The sequence below is a fragment of the Leptodactylus fuscus genome, chromosome 1 (genome assembly GCF_031893055.1).
Source record: "Leptodactylus fuscus isolate aLepFus1 chromosome 1, aLepFus1.hap2, whole genome shotgun sequence".
In the NCBI taxonomy this organism is placed as follows: domain Eukaryota; kingdom Metazoa; phylum Chordata; class Amphibia; order Anura; family Leptodactylidae; genus Leptodactylus; species Leptodactylus fuscus.
This window is the reverse complement of record NC_134265.1, coordinates 68,702,460-68,724,006: the sequence shown is the minus strand read 5'-3', so window position 1 is coordinate 68,724,006 and position 21,547 is coordinate 68,702,460. Positions and strand designations below refer to the sequence as shown.

Sequence of the window (21,547 nt, the reverse complement as noted above, 5' to 3'; positions counted from 1 at the left end):
GGACGAAGAAGGAGGCGTCACTGGAGACACTTCTCTGGCAGTGGTGGGGGTGCCCTGATCACTGTTTGAGCACTGGGGCCCGCCCCCCTGGCTGCGAGAAAACTCATTTGCATACCAGTAAAAACTGGTATTTCTAAGGAACGGCGCAGTGGAGACCTCATCTAAAGGTAAGAGACAAATAGCCTTTCTAAAGGCTATTTCGACATCTTATCAACAAAAAAAAAGGTTTTAGTGGTAGAATCCCTTTAATGATGCTTCAGTAGAAATTCACTTTTATTTCACATAAACATTTCCTGAGTTATTGCAATCATGTTTACATGGCGCCACAATCTGCAGAAGTAAAGCTTCCTGTTTTTGCTCTTAGTTCAGTGTTTTAGTCTTTTTATTATAGTATTTAGTATAACTATTTTAATGTGCACCAATTTCCGAGACATCCAAAGGTGTATCAAAGTAGTTAGGTAACTGACAGCTAGTAACTTACTGTAAGGCTGGGTTCACACGTCGGTGTCCGATTTTTCAAGTAGACAGCTAAATCTTACATGTAGGATTTAGCAGTCCGCTTGAAAAATCGGACATCTTTGTAAACGGACAGTAAAGGACACTACATGATGTCCCATTTAAAATAATGCAAAATGTAACGGACACAGCTAGTGTCTGATGCTAAAATCTTGTGCGGACATTAGCATCGGACACTAGCTGTCGGACACTGACGCTATTGTGAACCTAGCTAGACATCTGTTTGGCTATATTTTAAGTGTTAGTGCACACAGAGTTTTTTTGTGCTTATTTTGACGCTGAATCCGCCTCAAAATCAGCCTCCATAAAAAGCCTCTCAATAGAGTTGTATTGAGAGGCTTTTTTTGGAGGCTAATTTTGAGGCAGATTCAGCGTCAAAATAAGCACAAAAAAACTCTGCGTATACGCTCATAGTAAAAAAAACGCGACGTAAACGCTACTCTCACATTTCTACGGCAGTAAAAAAAAAAGCACACATTGAGCCCGGCGTTACTCCGTGTGAAGGCTCCCTAAGGTTGCGCGTTAAGTTTTACTCCTCTGCAATTGAAAACAAAAGACTTGAATGTAAAGACCTACAACATTGTAAGGCTACATTCACACTACCATTATTAATGTCTGTTGCTGTAAGGCCACAAGGAGGTTACCTCTGCAGACTTTTTGTTTCAATTACACCTATAGGGAAACTGCCAGCATTTCTATAGGTCTAATTGACAAGCTGAGATTTACAAAACCACAACATAATTTTTTGCAAGGTGTAGGTAGGATTCATAGACTGTAAAATGCTGCATTTTTTTCTATAACGTTCCGCCATGGGGCCTTGACCTAACAGTAGCAGAGTAATAGACACAGAATAAGCTCCCTCCATCTGTGTCCGTTTCCACTGCCGCTAACGCAAACATGACTAAGGTTTGTTTGTTTTTTCATGCAGATTGTAAGCTGCTCATAGGAATCACAATATACATTTTTTTTCCTATCAGTATGTCTTTATAGAATGGGGGGAAATCCAGGCAAACACGGGGAGAACATACAAACTCCTTGCGGATGTTGTTCCTGGGAGGATTCGAAGCCAGGACTCCAGTGCTGCAAGGTTGCAGTGCTAACCACTGAGCCACTGTGTTGCCCAAACTGACGTTTTCTTCTGTCATGTTTGTTTACTTTTGTTACTGAAGAAAAAGTCCTGCATGCAGAAAAGTAAAAGACACGACGGAAGAATGCGTTATTTGTTGTTGTTTTTACATTCTTCTTCTGCATCTGCCATTTAATTTCCATTGTCTTTCGTTTGTCCCAATCTTCCAGCCAAAACTTTGTAATGTGACAAATGATTGGCCTGCTCAACAATCTTATTATGGCTGAAAGATTCACAACCTCCTTTTTGGTCGGGAAGCTTGCAGATATTTGGTTTTAGTAAATGTTGTTACATTTTGGCTGCTACCCATATATTCTGAGCCTTGTTATTCACATATCCATGAGAGGTAGAAGCGCTGGATATTGAGGTTCCTGCCTGAATAAAGCTTAGAATCTAATGAGCCATATCATGTGGGATGATTGAAGAACTAGTTGATGATGAAATTAAATATCTCAGCCCACTTGTGCACGTAGAGCAAAGACTGAGTAATAGTCAGCAAGGGGTATACAGTACAAAAATATTGCAATAGGTATGGTACTTGCAAAACAGAAAAACTGACTTGATTTGCGAGGAGGATCTTTCTTAAGCTGTACTCTGCTCTTAAGAAAGAAAATAGGTAGCACCTTGCTTTTCAAAATCTTTGTAGAACACACAATGTTTTGTAAGCAGGCAATACACTTTAGCTAAGCCAATGCTGCCAATTTCGTTCAGGACAGCAGTCCATCAAATATGTATAGGGACCTTCTGACAGATGTCAGGGGTAACAATCATTGGGATTCTGGATTTCAACATGTCTGATCCTGTTGTTCTCCGAGAAATAAGTTGCTAGAAAAGGTGTTTGAGTGTCTACAATGGCTTCCTTCCCTCCTCCATTTAAAGGGAATTTGTCAAACAGGGGTCATTGGACCATAAACAGAACCCACACCTTTTAGGTGTTTGTAACATATCCTACAATCATGCCTAAAGCTAAGGCCCCACAGGCTGCATCTGCAGCACTAAAGTGCTGCGGGAAGAACCGCTGCGTGAACGCATTGCGGTTCTTTCCGCAGCGCTTTTAAGAGAAAGTTCAGAGTTTTCCTCTGCGAACTTTCTCTTAACATTATATCTACGGGAAAGTCACCGGCGTTTCCGTAGATATAATTGACATGCTGCGATTTGCAAAGCCACAACGGCTTTGCAAATTGCAGCGTGTCCGCGCTGCAATCTTTTCCGCAAAGTGGGGATGGGATTCGCATCCACTTTGCCTGCACTTTGCCTGTCTCCGGAGACGCTGCAGGAAAAATTGCGGCATTGTACAGTGCAGGCAAAGTGGATGGGATTCATGCGAATCCCATCCCCACTTTGCGCAATGCGGTTCTTCCCACAGCGCTTTAGTGCTGCGGATACGGCCCCTGAGGCCTTAGCCTATGATAGGAAATGATCATTGGGATGTTGGATTTGAGCATGCCTGATCCTGTCGTTCTCTAAGAAATATATTGCTAGTAAAGGCCTGTGGGTATCTGCAATGGCTTTCTTCCCTCCTCCAATTAAAGGGAGTTTGTTGGATTTAAATGGACTCTGAACAAATTGTGTCATGTAGGGGCCTTCTATAGGTGCAGTAACATGAATTGGGACCACAAACAGAATCTGCTTTTTATTGCATTGGGAATGGTTCTAATTATCAGACAGTGGCAAATGCTCCGGCTCTCCTCTGATATTGGTGCACATGGTTTCTACTTTACCCCTGATTGATATTTTATCTCTGTATCTCTATTGTCTTTTGGACCTGACAAACTCCATTTAGGGTAGGTTCACACGGAGTATTCTGGCTCGTCATTTGGTACGTACATGCCGCGGGAGGATTTGCGGGCCGTATACACTCCCATTGTTTTCAATGGGAGCCGGTACCCCGTATACACGGCGCAATTTTGCGGCCGCTGCAAAATCACGGCCGCAAAATAGCGCCGCGTATACGGTACCAGCTCCCATTGAAAACAATGGGAGCGTATATGGCCCGCAAATCCTCCCGTGGCGTGTACGTACCAAATGACGAGCCAGAATACTCCGTGTGAACCCGGCCTTAATATCAAATGTCTATGCCTTGCTGTAATGTTTCTTTCAGAATGAATAGGAGCTGTACAACCATACTGAATATGGGGTCTAGAGTATAGATACTTGTTTGTGTGCACCACAAATCCTTGGATATCTAATTATTTATTTTGCTTACTTATATAGCGGCATCATATTCATAGATATTGTCAGTCACTGTCCCATATAGGGCTCACAATCTACATTCCCTATGTCTTTAGTTTGTGGGAGGAAACTGAAGTACCCGGAGGAAACCCACGCAAACACAGGGAGAACATACAAACTCCTTGCAGATGTTGCCCTTGGCAGGATTTGAACCTAGGACTCCCGCGCTGCAGTGCTAACCACTGAGCCACAGTGCTGTCTAATGGTAATATCGACCTGAACTAGGTAATAGACGACCTGAACTACTAGTGTTAACTGTACTTAAGGGCTGTTGAACTTTAACATATCCTATCCTTTTGTTCTTGGAAAGATAAGCTGCCACTGGAGGTGTCTTACAGAAACTCTCTTCCCTTTCTTCATTCAGAAGAGATGCATTCTTGAGAGAGCTGAGTGTGCATGTGATGTAAGAGGTTACTATTGGCCAAATAATCATTTAGCCCAGTGCTATCTAATGTATAGGATCAGCTGTTATGGCCACTGAAAGTCACATACCACTCAAGTAAATGGGGGCAGATCTATAGTCCAGTACAGTGTACAAGACACCACAGGGCACCATACACTACATATAGCTTCTGATCCCTACACTGTAGAAGTGGTGCCGATGCTGCAGCTCTACTCTCATTCACTTAAGTAAGAGCATAGCTGCTTACGGCTACAAACCCTGAATATGGATTCTTGGGACTGAAACACTTGATCAGTACAAGGTCTGTGGATAGGTCATCAGTATCCTTTTTGCCTGGGTCTTGGACAACCCCTTCAATGGCTGTGTACATATGAGCTCTTCCCATACACTTCATTGCGGAGGGATATCCACAAGTATAGCCACCTCTTCATTGAAATGGATGGAGAATAATAGAATAGGGTCATTGGACCATAAATAGCACCCACACCTTTCAGGTATTTGTAACATAACCTAAGATAGTAATACCCCTTTGTCATATGTAGAGGGCTGAATACTAGTGCAGTTTGACAGCACATTACAGAAGTCATAAAATACAATTTTAAAGACAACTCATGAAGCCTTACAGAAATATGTACTGTATGAACCCGCATAACAATAAGAACTGAAAGGTCTCGGTGGCAGTGGGGTTGTTAAAAATAGAAACGTCTTCAGGGCCATTTTATTCTGTAATATTGTGCACGGGAGCAACTTGCATTTATTATTTAACGCTGTATGCATTGTGTGTGGGTGCATGAGAAACATAATGATTTGTTTATTATAACACTGCCATCCTGGGCATATGTAAAAGCTGATGTCTGAATTTGCGTCTGAACATGTGAATTGTTTTCTAGCTAATGCACTGTAATAAAAAAAGCAAAACATACGGAGCAAGTTACCAGATTTTAATAACATTATTATCCTGTTTATTGCTTGTGCAGCTTTTTCTTTTAATATCTGTGGTATTACTAGAGCTGCAGTCATCTTGCTAAGTGAAGCTGTTTCCTCTTTTGGCACATGATGAAGAAGGAGATATGTATGTAGATTGTATCTAGGCAAAAAATACAGAAACATGGGTGACTAATAACTTCTTATGTATTAAAAGCCCTTATGCACATGATTCTGCATGAGTGTATGGGGGCACAAGGAGTCCCATCAGCGCTGTACATGTTCCTTATGGTGCTCTGTCCAGCGCTATTTTCTGGCAAGTGATTCTGCATGAGTGTATGGGGGCACAAGGAGTCCCAGCAGCTCTGTACATGTTCCTTGTGGTGCTCTGTGCAGCGCCATTTTCTGACACGTGGTTCTGCATGAGTGTATGGGGACACAAGGAGTCCCAGCAGCTCTGTACATGTTCCTTGTGGTGCTCTGTGCAGCGCCATTTTCTGACACGTGGTTCTGCATGAGTGTATGGGGGCACAAGGAGTCCCAGCAGCGCTGTACACTTTCATTGTTATTTCCTGGGTCGGAGGAAATTTGGAGTTCCTGGCAACTTTCCCATCCAAGGAATCGTGAGTGAGTCCTATTATATACACTCTTTAGTGCTGCATTGTGGGCTGTGTTTCCCTTCCCTCTTTTTTCCCTTTGTTATGGACACTTTCATTGTGGTGCTCTGTGCAGCAGCTTTTTCTGGAAATATTCTCAGCTGGAAGCATTGCTTTAAATATGGTGCCAGTCGTAGGATGCCATAAAGTCATATTCTCCCATGGAAGGATTTGAGTTTTGTTATTTTGGCTTTTTTTTTTTTTCCTTTTACAGCTTGAAGGCTATATACACCTGTATTACATCTGTGAACATAAGGGCTGGGCTTATACCTGTCTGCCACAATTTTTAATATCAAATTACAATTGTACCACATCCCCCCAGCATATTCAACTACAACCACCATCAAACACATTACACATTATGATATACAAAATTTCTTCAGTAACTTTTTTAGATTTGGCGAAAAACAGCCTTAGGGGGCATTCGCATGGAGTAAAGTGGCGCTGATTCTGCCACGATAACTCGCGGCAGAATCAGCGCTGATAAAAAGACTCCCATTGACTTCAATGGGTTCCATTTAATGAATGTTATGTGAATCAGATTTGCACTACCCATTCTCTGCCTCAGTTCTGCTAATAGGCTGTGTGATTCCTGTACTAACCAGTATGTCTCGGGTTATTAAAGGAGCCAAGATCAACAAACCCATTTTGAAATCTATATATCCTGCATGTCCGACTTTGTGTTCGTCCAAAAAATGCGGATTTATGGCAGAGAGGCTGCGAACGGACACGTGCGGATTGCTTTAAAAACCCATTGAAGTGAATGGGTTTTTAAACAGACCATTTACAAACCATTCCCAAGCCGTTTTTCTGCAATTTTGGTGGATTCAAGACGGACGGACACCAGGCGCAAGTGTGAACTCCAGGGAGTTTTTTTTTCCTTTAACTCACAAAATTGTATTGATCCTTCAGAAAAAAACATCAACATGACATGGAGGAGGCATGCCTGGTAGAACTGCAGCTACTATTGTTTCGCACCTTTAGGCTAAGGCCTAAAATTGCGGAAATGCAGCTTTTTTTGTTGCAGATTTTGCTGCATTTTTTTGAGCCAAAGTCAGGAGTGGATTTAGCAGAAGGGCAAAAGATAGGAGCTTCCAATATATTTACCATTATTTCCCATTTCTTTAGTACACATTCTTGGCTTTGGCTCAAAAAAAAAACGCAACAAAATCTACAACAAAAAAAGCTGTTTTTCCGCAACTTGGGGCTTTAGCCTTAGCGTCCATTCACACTGAGGAAATTAGTGAGGAATTTGGTGTGGAATTTCAGCACTCAAAAAAAAAACTCTTATTGACTTCAATGGGTTCCTTTTTCTGCTAGCAATGGGAGGCTTTTTTTTTTCAGCGTTGAAATTCCACACCAAATTCCTCACTATTTTCCTCCGTGTGAATGGACCCTAAAGGTGCAAAACAATCGTCGCTGCAGATCTACCAGGCAAGCCTCCTCCATGTCTTTTTTCTGAAGGATCAATAAAAATGTTGTGCGTTTTTATAAACGCTTCGGGTGAGTACCCTTCTATATATTTTTCTTGTTGCCATATATACCTGTGCTATTTCCTAGCAGTTGTGCACCACCTTTTCTATATAGCGTTTGTTACTAGAGATGAGCGAACACTGTTCGGATCAGCCGATCCGAACAGCACGCTCCCATAGAAATGAATGGAAGCACCTGTGACGCCACCCAGCCGCCGGCAAAGTCAGCATCACAGGTGCTTCCATTCATTTCTATGGGAGCGTGCTGTTCGGATCGGCTGATCCGAACAGTGTTCGCTCATCTCTATTTGTTACCAGACCACAATAATAGTATCTTTCCTATTAGTCTGCAGATTAATATTTACAGTAGTGCCACCTCATGCTGTTTGTTTCCTTAAACTTGCATGCTCCAGGAGTTTTAGTTGCTGGATCTAGGGCAGGGATAGGGAACCTTTGGCTCTCCAGCTGCTGTGAAACTACAACTCCCATCATGCTCCATTCACTTCCATGGGAGTTCCAAGAACAGCAGAGCCAGTATGCATGCTGGGAGTTGTAGTTTGCCAACAGTTGGAGAGCCGTACGTTCTCTACCCCTGATCTAGGGGTTCTGACCCTGGGTCTAGTGATCAGAGCCAGCACTTGCACTTGTGTTGCTCCACCTTCTCCCTCCTAGCCCTTGTTAACAGGTTACCTGTATTATGAGAGTTGGCTGACTATAGAAAAGTCAGCCCCTATAGCACAGATAACCAGTAGTGAAAGTGGGAGAGGAGGGATAAGGCAAAGCGACTCAGGGGCCTGCCTCAAAAAATGCCTCCCAACTCTCCCATACATTGCCCAGACAGCCTCTTTAAGTAGTATAGTATAAGATCACTGACAGCCCCAGTCCTGGAGCCTAATAATCTCAATGCTGACAGTAATAATACAGCATCATGGATTGTGCTCTTGCCAGTAAGTCAGACCAGAGCATGCTATTTTTTCTGTTCTCATTAATATCCCCATCAAGTCACATCTTATTAACATGTTGCATCTCTAAGAGTAACATCTCTAGCTTTCTATGCAATGTGTTATCTCGCAGCAGCAAAGAGAATCTGATGGAGCTAATGAGTAGAAAGTAACAGCGAGTGATTCTATTATATCTCTTATTAACACTGAATGGATCATGTTTACATGCCACCAGCAGCTATTACTCTTTGTCTGCTACTCTCACTTCACAGAGATTGTATTTCTCTGCTTTTGATAATTAATATTGACACTTTTTATTTGCTTAATCCACACAAAGTAGCAACATGATATAATATAATTAATGCACTAATGTGTAATAACTTGATAATGACAGAAGTTCAGTCTTTTGTGTTGAGTCATCTTTTTACCAGGAGGAATTAAAAGTAAATTCTTACATAAACCATGTGAACCACATCTCTGTTTTACTTCTGTCCCAAAAAGATCAACACGTAACTAAATTTATCGTTTGACTGAAAATAACAAAGGGATTTTCCAGAATGATATCATTAGGATAGGCCATATCAGGATGGAGGGATAGGTCTGACTCGTGGTATCCCCACCCGTCAGCTCTTGAGGATGTGGGGGCCCTTATACTCGCACACTGAGACACGGTATTAACCTCTTACTCCGTTTTACTTGAACACACTGCCCTGCTGCTAAGTCAGACAGCCTGCAGGTATAGTAACCAATGTAAAAATGAAGATGTTGCACTGGTTACCTGAATAAAGTGGTCCTTTAAAAAGGCTGATCAGCAGGGGTGCAGGGGCAGATCCAGGGCCGGGCGAGCCTCCTTTCTTGGAGGTACAGCCTACATGGTGAGTTTAGCTTCTAGACCTGGATATTTCAGTACTAATAGATATATGGTAGTACTTAGTAAATGGCCCCCAAGTGAATTGTTCTTGGCGTTTTGTTCCGGCTCCCGGAAAAATAAGCGAGATGTTCATTCTTCAGGCGGATTCGCCTCGCAAAGACACTCGCTCCTGACTAGGCCCATTCATTTAGGCCTAATACGGAGCGGAGTGCGCGATTGGATGTCAGTGCACTGCTCCGGCATCCAGTCGCAGATACCCGTATTTTGGACCGGAACCTGCGGCGGCCTTCCCGTGTGAACTAAACCTTAGACTTAAAGATGAACTGTCACCTGAGGCTGCCTCAGGTTCTGGTCCAAAAAACCCTGTGTGAATTTATCCTAATATCTACACAGTATTGGGATTGGGTTTATAACTAACGTACTGCTGACAGACTCCCTTTAACAGCATCTGTATTATACAAAGGCATCTGTAGTGAGGAAGAAATGGTTGTGACCTTTTTCTATAAAGGAGAATTACTTCATGTGACCGCATATGATAGTTTACATAGATATGAGCGGTCAAAATCAGAGTTTCTGTATTGGGAAACTTCCACTGTGTATATCTGTATATCTGATGTTGTATGCCACTGATAAACAATATACTGGCATGTTTGTCCATTGGTTATAATGTTTAATAAAAACCGTATAGCGTGTGCTGGGCTCAGACTTCCCATACACGGAGCTTTTCACTTGTATTTGTCAGTATTATCAAAGGAACATTGGGCCTCATAACAAAAAGTTACCTAGCATGTTCTTCCTTGTACTATAAATGAAGCCTGAATTCTTATATCTGAGGTCCCGGTAATAATACTAAGCTGACAAACCACAGGGCAGGAGGTTTTATCTACTCCTTTCAATGACAGCCTACAACTACATCCATTTGTAACGTGTCACAGGCCTAAATCTGTTCGGAGACATTCGCTATGGATGAATGTGGGTGGTTGAGTGTGTATGGTTATTTAGAGGTCAACGGAGACGATGGTTAGCCAAAGAAGTGTTTTTCCGACATCTATTTTGTGTACAATCAGTTTAACCTTTCTCCTGAACTCAGTAAACCCAAATGGCAGAGAAACCAAGTAAAATGAACAAGTATCTGAATTCTGTTTTTCAGATAGGTATCTTTTTTTTTATAAACTGTCTATTACGTTCATTCTATCATCTGCTTTGACTATGCTGATATGTTTATTATGTTATTATTTTCTCACAGGAAAGATATTCTGCGATTTCTGGATGCAGAGAGAGATGTATCTGTAGTTAAAAGCAGCTTCAAGCCGGGAGACGTAATTCATTATGTTCTGGATAGACGCCGTACTCTAAATATTTCACAGAATCTGCACAGTCTCCTGCCTGAAGTATCACCAATGAAGAGCCGCCGCTTTCAGACTTGTGCGGTTGTGGGTAATTCTGGAATCCTTCTCAACAGTGGATGTGGCAAGGAGATTGACAGCCATGACTTTGTAATAAGGTGAGCCGCTGTCTGTTTCTAGAGATTATCACTTCATATGTATCATAGGAGCTTATCAGTCTCTGGTGCTTGACGACGATATATCAAAGTCACAAAATGAAAAGAGCCGCGACTAGATGGCGTGATGTATTTAATGCTATATTTCACCTTCAAAAGTGCCGCAGTTTGTGGCAGCTTTATTTATTTTTTAAACTATTGTTATTCTAGTGTTTTTCTAATGAATTACTTTGTATTTATAAGTATGACTAGTTCATTGTTGTACTGAAAATTTGGTATGGATTTTGTCCCAAGCTGCAGATGTTAGTTCTGACGCTAGGTTCAAACTAGCGTTCGGCTTTCCATTCCTCGGGTGCGCTTGCGGACCCAAAGAATGGAATCCTAATCTGCTTAAAAATCAGTTACCTGTGGACCCCATAGATTATAATGGGGTCCTACAGGATTCTGCTTGAAAAATGCAGAGAAAATAACTTTTGTCAATTTCCATAACCGAGATATCGGAAGAATATGCAAATCTGTCTTCCATGATGTAATTAGGAAGTCAGGTGCCTGAGTGTGCAAAACCAATAGAGGGCGCTCACTGGAATGTGCAAGCCTGTCTTCCCTGATGTAATTAGGAAAACAGAATCTCAATGAAAATAGCCCAATAAAGGCTGCTCCCTTTAACATCATGCTCAACCTTCCAAGAGGCCTTTGTTTTGCAATGATGCTGGGATTATTACCAGGTTTTCACTGAGATTCTGTTTTCCTAATTACATCAGGGAAGACAGGCTTGCACATTCTTCCCACAGTCCCTTGCAAAGTGGAGTGCTAAAGGAGTGACGATACCCCCCTTATCATAACAGAGATAGTGAATAAAATATTCTATATTAATATAAAAGTATCCTAGCCTCTGATATACAGTCATGTGGACCCTAAATGGTACATAAATCAGGGCTGTGGAGTATGAGTTGGGCCAGTTTGGAAGACAGAGTTGGTAAAAAGTTTCCAACTATGGCTTTACAATAATATGTATTATTTTTAATTATATTATACAATTATTGGTATTATATAAATAATTCGAAGTATAGTTTGTTGAATATTTAATGTCTTAGGAATTCAGTCACTTGTGTTTTTGCGGACCATGGCTGTCGGCAATTTACAAAAGAGTTGGAGTCAGGCTAGATGTGAAATTGTATAAGCATAGAAAGAAGTGAATAGCAATAGTGAACCAGTAAGCACTGCTGCATGTGTGGCTTCTATCTATGGGGATATTTTGGAATAGAAATTTTTATTATACTGCTTTTGTTAAAAAAATATAAAATAGACGTGGCTCTCATTATTAGGTATCCATTAAAGTCTGTTGTTTGCCTACACAGTGTAAGCTTCTATGTTTGTGGACTGAGCAATTGGTTGTCACCAAGTCAAGCCCCCATTGTAAATGCATAAAAAAGGGTCTATAACACATAATGAATGTGGTGCACACCATGTAGACCATTTTTGTTTTGTTTTGGAGACTGCATTTTGGAGTAATTGGCTTAGTAAATCTGCCCCATTGTGCACCTAAAATATTGGGAATATAGGCTAAGGTCTCGTTCATATCTGTGCACAGTCTCCGTTCTGTAGGTTTCCATTTCCTGCACAAAACAGAGCAGGAGACGGAAACCTGCAGGAGTCTTTCTCACCCATGCATTTGAATGGGTGAGAAAGCTGTCAGGCCGTGAGCGGCGGTGAGCGTTTTATGCTCTCCGCCGCGAAACCGTTTTTTAAAATCCAGACACAGAGTCGGACATGCAGTACTCTGTGTCCGGTTTAAAAAAAACGGTTTCACAGCGGAGAGCATAAAACGCTCACTGCCGCTCATGGCCGGACCCGGTCTGTGGTTTCCGTCTTCTTGCATGCAGAAGACGGAAACCACAGAACGGAGACCCGAACGCAGGTGTGAATCTAGTGTAAGAAGATATAGCAAAACTGTCAATGCCCCATTTTGGTCTGGGATATACGTAAAATCCATGCCTTTTTGCAACCCGTTTCCCAACATCGTCTTGGCAAATTTGGGACTGTGGGCATGTATTCTGGGCACCTCAGTAGCAGATTGTATGGACAATGACTCTCTGTTCCGATATGATACTGGTCATTTTTCTCCCCTGATGTCCCTTATAGGTCTCTTGCTCTTGCTTGCTGCAGTCCAATGATGTAGAACATCACAGAGCCGCATCCATTTTGGTCCAACAGTGTATGCAAATCCAATGTGTGTTCTTTACTATAGGATTTCTGAATGAAAAATATGCTCAAAAAAGTGGTGTTTGGTTGGATAAGGGGGTGGTCTGCTTATCGAAAGGCATCTTCTATAGATCAAATTTGGAGGAAAATCCGCCACTGAAGATATTGGTCTGGAAGAGGGAGGTCTTCTGGAGGGGTTTTGCTGTATTTCTTCTTACCTTTCTTGGAGGTAAAGCCTACATGGAGTTTAGTTTCTAGACCTGAATATTTCAGTACTAATAGATATACGGTAGTACTTAGTAAATGGCCCCCAAGTGAATTGTTCTTGGTGTTTTAGGGCAGTGACCTGCACAGACATTATTCATGTAGTCACCCAGAAAACTGTCTGTGTTTGGACAGTTCCTTCAAGTCTTAGTGGATACACGATAAGTGACTTTAGCGTCTCCATGGCTATATTTAGAGCAGTCTTCAGTTTGTCTATATTTGGAAGAAAGAACAGAAGGAAATAAAAATGTTGAAAATCATCGCTGTCAATGTGATCTGCTAGTGTTGAAGTGAATCAGTCTCATGCTTTAATCATTGTGGGCTGGTTATAACCAGTAAAATCCACTAGGCACAGAATAAAGTTAAGCCGTATAATTCTGAAGTGCATATAATGTAACCTCTACATGGCCTATACTTATGGGCTAGATTAATTTTAGTCTTTTACTAATCCAAGAACTCACAAGACAGGAATAGAAACTCTTCGTGTTTCTGATCTCGTTTTTTATCACTTTTTTATATATATAAAAAAAATCTAATTTCATAACCCTTGGTACTTTTGTCACCTGTGGATGACAATAATAAGACAGATGTACTCAATCTGTCTAACATTTAGACAGTGTAAACTCAGACCAGACATGTACCAAATTTATCACAGCGGCTCATGCTGGATGATAAATCTGACATATTTTAGACAGTTTTGTCTAACTTTTCACCACTTATTTGCCGGCTTAGTAATGCTAAAAAAGCACAAATGTTCTATTGAACCTTTGGCGCACAATGTTGCATATTGTTTTGGCCACCACCATTTCTTGCTAATCTGCATTTCCATTCCGCTAAGCAAAATTATCTAAAATAGGGGTATCCCTTTCCCTGCATTTATGGCTATAGCCATAGGTAATGCCATGTATACGTGCTGTATGTTGAGAACTGGACCTGCTCACTTGTATAGGATTTAAAGGAAACGTTCAAAACTACTGTAAAAGTGAATGGTGGGACGGTGGTATCATTAGTGGGACAACCTTTCATCATGTTATCAGTAGGGGGGGGGGGGGGGCAGAGGAGTCTTCTGATTAAAAGGCAGACATCCCCTATAAATCTAATACTGTACGGACTGTTTCCATCTTTACTCTTGTAAAATTTCCTATTTTCCCGATTTTTCTCACTCTGCAGAGCACTGACTATATCTACAGTAGAAGCAAAGGTATGGATGTGTCAGTAAGTTCACATCTGTGTCATAGAAACCACTGAAAATCAATGGAGAGAAAAGTCCTGCATGGAGGACTTATTCTCCGCCACTTTGTTTTAAAATGGCAGACACCCACTGAACCCCTTTATAGTTATTGGGGTCCACCAGTGTCCATTTGTAACCGCTGTTTTAGTGGTCCTGCTCCCTGTCATTTGGGTCCCTGTATGAGCTTTAGGCCAATATTAACCTGATATCACTCTTTAGGGTACATGTATTATGGGCATTAACCATTACAAGTGAACAAAATACTGTAGACTTCAAAAGCCAAATTATTATTTTAATAGTCAGACAGGGAGGAATTTTTCAAACTTACAAACTCTTACTATGTTACTACATATTCTTATATATACTAGCATACATATACTGCTATAAACATGATAAAACAAAAAACCTTCCAATTTTCCTGATTTTGTGAGATGGTCTAGCTCTGCAGAGCCATGATTGTAGATTAAAGTGCATGGAGGAGAACACTTAGAGTACCTTGCAAAAGTATTCACAACTCTTGAACTTTTTCACATTTTGTCACCTTACAACCACAAACTTAAATGTATTTTATTGAGATTTTAAGTGATAGACCAACACAAAGTAGCCGATAATTGTGAATTGGAAGGAAAATGATACATGGTTGTCAAAATTTTAATCAAATAAAAATCTGAAAAGTGTGATGTGCAAAAGTATTCAGCCCCCCCCCCCCCCTCCTATATCAATACTTTGTAGAGCCGCCTTTCAATGCAATTACAGCTACAAGTCTTTGGGTTCCAGCTTTGAGCATCTAAAGACTGAGATTTTTGCTCATTCTTCTTTGCAAAGTAGGTCACGCTCAGCCAGATTGGATGGAGAGCGTCTGAACAACAACTTCATATCTTTCCACAGATGTTCAATGAGATTTAGGTCTGGACTTTGACTCATGAATATTCTTTGTTCCAAACTGTAGCTTTGGATGTATGTTTAGGGTCATTGTCTTGCTGGAAGGTGAATCTACTTCCCAGTGTCAAGTCTTTTGCAGCTTCCAACAGGTTTTCTTCCAAGATTGCCCTGTATTTAACTCCATCCATCTTCTCATCAACTTTGACCAACTTCCCTGTTGCTGAGAAAAGTCTCTCCACAGCCTGATGCTGCCGCCACCATGTATCACAGTGGGGATGGTGTGTTCAGGGGGATTAGCAGGATTAATTTTTTGCTACACATAGCGCTTTGCATTTAGGCCAAAAAGTTCAACTTTGGTCTCATCTGACCAGAACACCTTCTTCCACATGTTTGCTTTGTCACCTAAATGGCTTGTGGCAAACTGCACTTCTTATATCTTTCTTTCAACAATGGTTTTCTTCTTGCTACTTTTCCATAAAGGCCATATTTGTGGATTGCACAACTTATACTGATCCTGTGGACAGATTCACCCACCTGAGCTGTGGATTTCTGCAGCTCCTCCAGAGTGACCATGGGCCTCTTGGCTGTTTCTCTGACCAATGCTCTCCTTGCTCGATCTGTCAGTTTAGGTGGACGGCCATGTCTTGGTAGTTTTGCAGTTGTAGAATCCTTTTTCCATTTTTGGATGATAGATTGAACAGTTCTCCTTGGGATGCACAAAGCTTGGGATATGTTTTATTGCTTCAAACTTCTCCACAACTTTATCTCTGAACTGTCTGGAGAGTTGCTTGGTCTTCGTGATGCTGTTTGTTCTCTAACAAACAACTTGCGGCCTTCATAGAATAGGTGTATTTATACTGAGACTAAATTACACACAGCTGGACAATATTAACTAATCAAGTGACTTCTGAAGGTAATTGATTGCGCTGGATTTTATATAGGGGTATCAGAGTACAGGGGGCTGAATATGTTTGCACTTAAGACTTTTCAGATTTTTATTTGATTAAAATTTTGAAAACCGTGTATCATTTTCCTTCCACTTTCCAATTATCTGCTACTTTGTGTTGATCTATCACATTTTAACACATATTTATGCCTAAAATTGGCAGAGAGAAAAGTAAAACTCGGCAGACCCCATTATATTCTATAGGGTCCGCCGCTAACCACTTTTTAAGTAGACAGTGATTCCGTCTTTAGGATCCCCATGCAGACCCGATTGACTGAAACCCAAATGTTAGTGTGAACCTAGTGTAAAGGAAGAAAGTTTAGTCCTTTACAATTACCATTAAAGGGATCCTATCATTCACACACTATTTTTTCTATGTACCACGTTGGAATAGCCTTAAGAAAGGCTATTCGTCTCCTACCTTTCGTTTGCCTACAATCTCGGTTCTTATCGGCATGCAAATTAGCTCTTTCGCAGCACTGGTGGTGGGCCCCTGCCCTCAAACAGCACTGGGGGCGTCCCCAATGCTGTGAGAGAACTCTCTCCAGCGCCACCTCCATCTTCTTCAGCAGTGTCATCTTCAGCCTCTTCTTCCGGTGGTGGCTTGTAACTTCTAGGCCTCGGGTCTTGGGCAGAGCAGACTGCGCATGCCCACAGGCCACAAGAAAATGGCCGCATACAATACTGTAAGTATTAAATAAATACTGTGCTGCGAGAGAGCTAATTTGCATACCGACAAGAACCGGGATTGTAGGCGAATGGCGGCACGGGGAAGACAACGAAAGGTAGGAGACGTATAGCCTTTCTTAAGGCTATTCCGACGTGGTACCTAGAAAAAATAGTGTGTGAATGATACGATCGCTTTAACCTGTCTGTAAATATTATACCCACATATTCTAATAATAATCCCACTCCCCTTTATCAAGTAGTTTCCTGCTCCTGAATGAACACATTGGCCAATAGTTATAACTGCACTTGTTGCCTCATGTTTCATACATACATAATTTGCACTCTAATATAATAGCATTACTTCTATAATATTACTCCTGATGATTTCACATTACGAGGATCAGATGATGATTTTTTTTCAGCATGTTGTATAGTGATACAACAGCTCTGATGTTCATGCGTTGTGTTGTCAGACATGCAGTAGTCCTGGTTCTGGAACTGAAGTGATTTCATTAGTCTCTGGGGTTTGGGGGTGTCTGGCTTTCAGCCCAAATTGATTTCTTTCATCTCCACTTAAGCGCTTGTAAATACTGTATGGATGGTTGAGCCTTTGCCTGTTGGGCATTCTTCTGTGCTCTCAGACTGTTGGGAAATGCACTACAGAGGATGGGCCGACGATATAGCAGTAATCATTCTATGAGCAGAATTCAATGTTCAGTCTCAAGGACATGCCGAGGTTGAGAATAGACTACAGGGAAATACAGGTTAAAATTCAATACCAGATAACTTGTAATTCTTGGTACATATACATGCAGACAGGGCTTGTACTCGTTTAATTCCTTTGTGTGTCTTCAATAAAAAAATTATATGTAACAGGAGACACTGAATAGGAGGAACTAGAATAGAACAGTTTTAACTATGCATTATGGTTACATGTGATTGCGAACTGGAGGGTCACAATAAATGCCACACTAACACAAAAATACCGTCAGAGACAAGTATGCAACTGCTTTTTCTTTCATGGACAAGTGTACATAACCAATAAAGGCAGTATACAGGGACTATAGAGTAGTCTGACTTCATGCAATCTACTGAGTATTAGCACCCCAAGGACGGTACATGTTAAATCAATATTGATCAGATGTATTCACAGAATACATAGGTTACCTACATTGAGGCAGACTTATGAAGACTGGTGTTACTCAAGCCAGTCTTCATCTCTCTAGACATGGCGTAAGGTGCGCCTCTTATATGTCGAAGCACACCCCTCCTCATAAATGAGGTGACCCTCCTCCACGCTGTGTGCCTTGGGGAATATATACAAGCTGGCTTACATTTCCTATCCCCTCCATCATTTATGCTAGGGGTAGGGAACGTACGGCTCTCCAGCTGTTGCAAGACTACAACTCCCAGCATGCATACTTGATCTGCTGTTCTTGGAACTCCCATAGAAGTGAATGGAGCATGATGGGAGTTGTAGTTTCACAGCAGCTGGAGAGCCGAAGGTTCCCTACCCCTGATTTATGCCATTTATTTCTGGCTTATACGATAATAAATCTGTTGCGGTTGATGGCCATGCCCTTGCCGCGCCCTGTTTTCGGAGAAGTATAAAAGACTGCACAGTTTAAGGCTAAGGCCCCACGTTGCGGAAACGCATCTTTTCTTGTTGCAGATTTTGCTGTGGTTTTTTGAGCGAAAGCCAGAAGTGGATTGAGAAAGAAGGCAGAGGTATAGAATCTGTTTTATAGTGAACGTGCAATGTTATTACGGCCTGTACTACTATCACATGTCTATAAAACGGATACTGTGTGATATAAATATTGAGGGGATCCCACACAGTATGATCTGCCACACAGTGGCCCCCAGACAGTACTATGGGCTCCAAAGTGGCCCCCAAACAGTATTATATGGTCCACCATGGCCTCCACACAGTATTATATGCCCATTGGCCACCACACAGTATTAAATGCTCCACTGTGGCCTCCACACAGCATTATATACTCCACAGTTGGTCCCCACACAGCATTATATACTCCACAGTTGGTCCCCACACAGTATTATATGCTACTTACCCAGTATGCAGTTTCACGAAGAGCGTCCTCCTTCTTCTGACTGCAGGTGCTGACGACTTACATTTGGCACATGTGCCATAGGTTCGTCATCACGGATCTAGTACGTCTGGCTTTTCTCATGCGCTGGGCTAGTGATATCACGCAGACTGATCACGTGATTGCTGTACGTGTATAACAGTATGTTGATAACTTGCTGTAACCACTAGAGATGAGCGAGTAGTGAAATATTCGAGATTCGATATTCGTTTCAAGTAGAGCCTCAATAATCGACTACTCGATCGAATATCGAATTCCATTATAGTCTATGGGAAAAAATGCTCGTTTCAGGGGAAACCACTATTTGAGAGTCACCAAGTCCATGAGTAGCAGGTGGAGAGTGTTTAGGAGGAGCGCTGTGCAGTTAAAGCGTACGGACCCCATAGACTATGGGCCTGTTCATATTAGTGCTTGCCTCTCGTCCGGAAGGAGTCTGCAGCAGGAGGGCCCCCCCGAATGGAATATCAGCGCAACTGCAAGCGCTGGACAGTTAAGCACACGGACCCCATAGCATATAATGGGCTCCGTGTGCTTGCCACGAACTGCCCGCAGCAATCATTCGTGCGGTCACTGCACAGCAAGCACACGGAGCCCATTATATGCTATGGGGTCCGTGTGCTTAACTGTCCAGCGCTTGCAGTTGCGCTGATATTCCGTTCAGGGGGTCCTCCTGCAGACTCCTTCTGGACAGGAGGCAAGCACTAATGTAAACCGGCCCTTACTCGTCCTGCAGAACCAGCATTGATTGGCCGAATGCTATACACCAGAGCAGCTGGGATTTAATGGATGAGTGCTTTTTATCTTTACTTTTATCCCAGTCCCTGTTTGTAGTCTTGCAGAAGCTTTTCCTGTTTTATGTTGTTTCTATATGATCAAAAATAATTTGTAGAAAACTTGTCGATATGACCCAGTTATCTGTCCCGGTAAAGATACAGGATACAAACCCTAGAGGGAAAGCTGGAGGGTTAGGAGAAGACATGTAGACTAAACAACATCTTAGGGTTACACAAGTCTCTGAATCAGTTAAAACAAGAAAATCTTGGGATTTCTCAGCCAGTTGGTTGCCTTGACAACAATTCTCAAAGCCCCCTGTGACCATACTAATAATTTTAAAAGCTCATAGAACAGTAGGAAGGAACAGGTACAGTGTGTTTACATGTATACTGGATGGTGCTTACCTGATCTAAGCTTCACATCAGCCACAGAACTCATTACATCTTCTTACCACATGTCCAAAGTGAAATATATAGATTAATCTGTTACACTATGTACTATAAGGGGAGAATAAATGTGCACATAGCGTGATAACCTGCAGCGCCTGGTCCCAACATAAAGTTTCAAGAGATGCAATACAGCATTCAGGAATGTCTTCATAATGTCTTGGCTTTATTAGCTTCAAGTAAGTCTATCAGCAGAATTCGGCATATCTACCCAGCCCTGCAGATACAGGTTTGGGTCACCTGAAGCAGATGGTGTATTCCCTTTGTGAATCTGTGCCTCTCATGCCGAGATATTCATTTTTTTTTTTTGTCAATATGCAAATTGGAGCAATGCCAACGCCCTCATTGCTGCTGGGTCTACCCTCTGATTGAAGGCATTAACTCTTCAGATGACTTGGCCAAATGTGACTGAGGTATTGGATCACCGGCGCTGCGTGGGCATCACCATATTCAGCAGGATTGAAGCGCCCCCTCTCCTCCTCCCAAACCCCCCTGGAATTACATCTAGGGATGGCATCCTGAATCCATGACAACCTGGATCCTTTTGAAGGTTCACAGGCTCTTCTTCAATACATCTCAATATTCTGCTATACATATGGTTGATATGGAAAACTAAAAATCTGTTACAGAAAATGTGGTCTGGTTAAGGGGGTGAGGTGATTTTTTTTTTTTTTGGAGAGTTTTCACTGAGTGTGTGTGTGTGTATATATGTGTAACAAAGTATAATTTGACATTCTGCGGGGTGGTAACTTGCTGGCTTGTATGATAGAGGACTGCCACCAATTTCATGTGGACATTGCGACAGTGTCTTACAGATACTTAAATGCAAATGTTCATGTAGCCTTACCCATACGCATCCCATGCAAGCCCCTCCTTAAAGGGGCTCTATCAGCAAAACCTAAAAAAGAATTATCTACTTACGCATCGTGCACGCTGGGCGGGCATTCAGGGTGTGTCTTCTTCTTCATCCACGCCTCCTCTTCCTCCGATGTCCTCGGGTCCCGTCCTCCTCCGGCGCTCGCTAACTGACATTGATTTAAAAAAAATATTGTGGCCAGAAGGGGTTAAAGGGATTATCTTGTCATTGGTTTCTGTCCTGTTTTACAACCTTTGAACATGGGAAAAATATGCAAATCTGACTCCCATGATGTAATTAGGAAGCCAGTGCCTCATGTATGCACACCAATAGAGGGCGCTAACTGAGAATGTGCAAGTCTGTCTTCCATGATGTAATTAGGAAGACAGAGTATCAGTCAAGACATCCAATAGAGGGCGCTCCCTTTAACATCACGCTGACCTTCTCAGAGGCCTTTGTTTGCAATGATGTTGGGATTATACCAGATACAGTCTTCTCAGCCAAGGACAGCCGTTTCAATGTATTTG

The 21,547-nt window shown here is 41.9% G+C and overlaps 1 protein-coding gene across 1 annotated transcript in view; it reads left to right on the top strand.

The window, feature by feature from the left end:
* The window catches only part of ST8SIA4 (ST8 alpha-N-acetyl-neuraminide alpha-2,8-sialyltransferase 4), a 116,882-nt gene that overhangs the window by 48,960 nt on the left and 46,375 nt on the right, over positions 1 to 21,547 (top strand). The window contains exon 3 of the mRNA XM_075271951.1: positions 10,388 to 10,645. Coding sequence (XP_075128052.1) covers positions 10,388 to 10,645 — 258 coding nt within the window. The remainder of the gene's footprint in view (positions 1 to 10,387; positions 10,646 to 21,547) is intronic.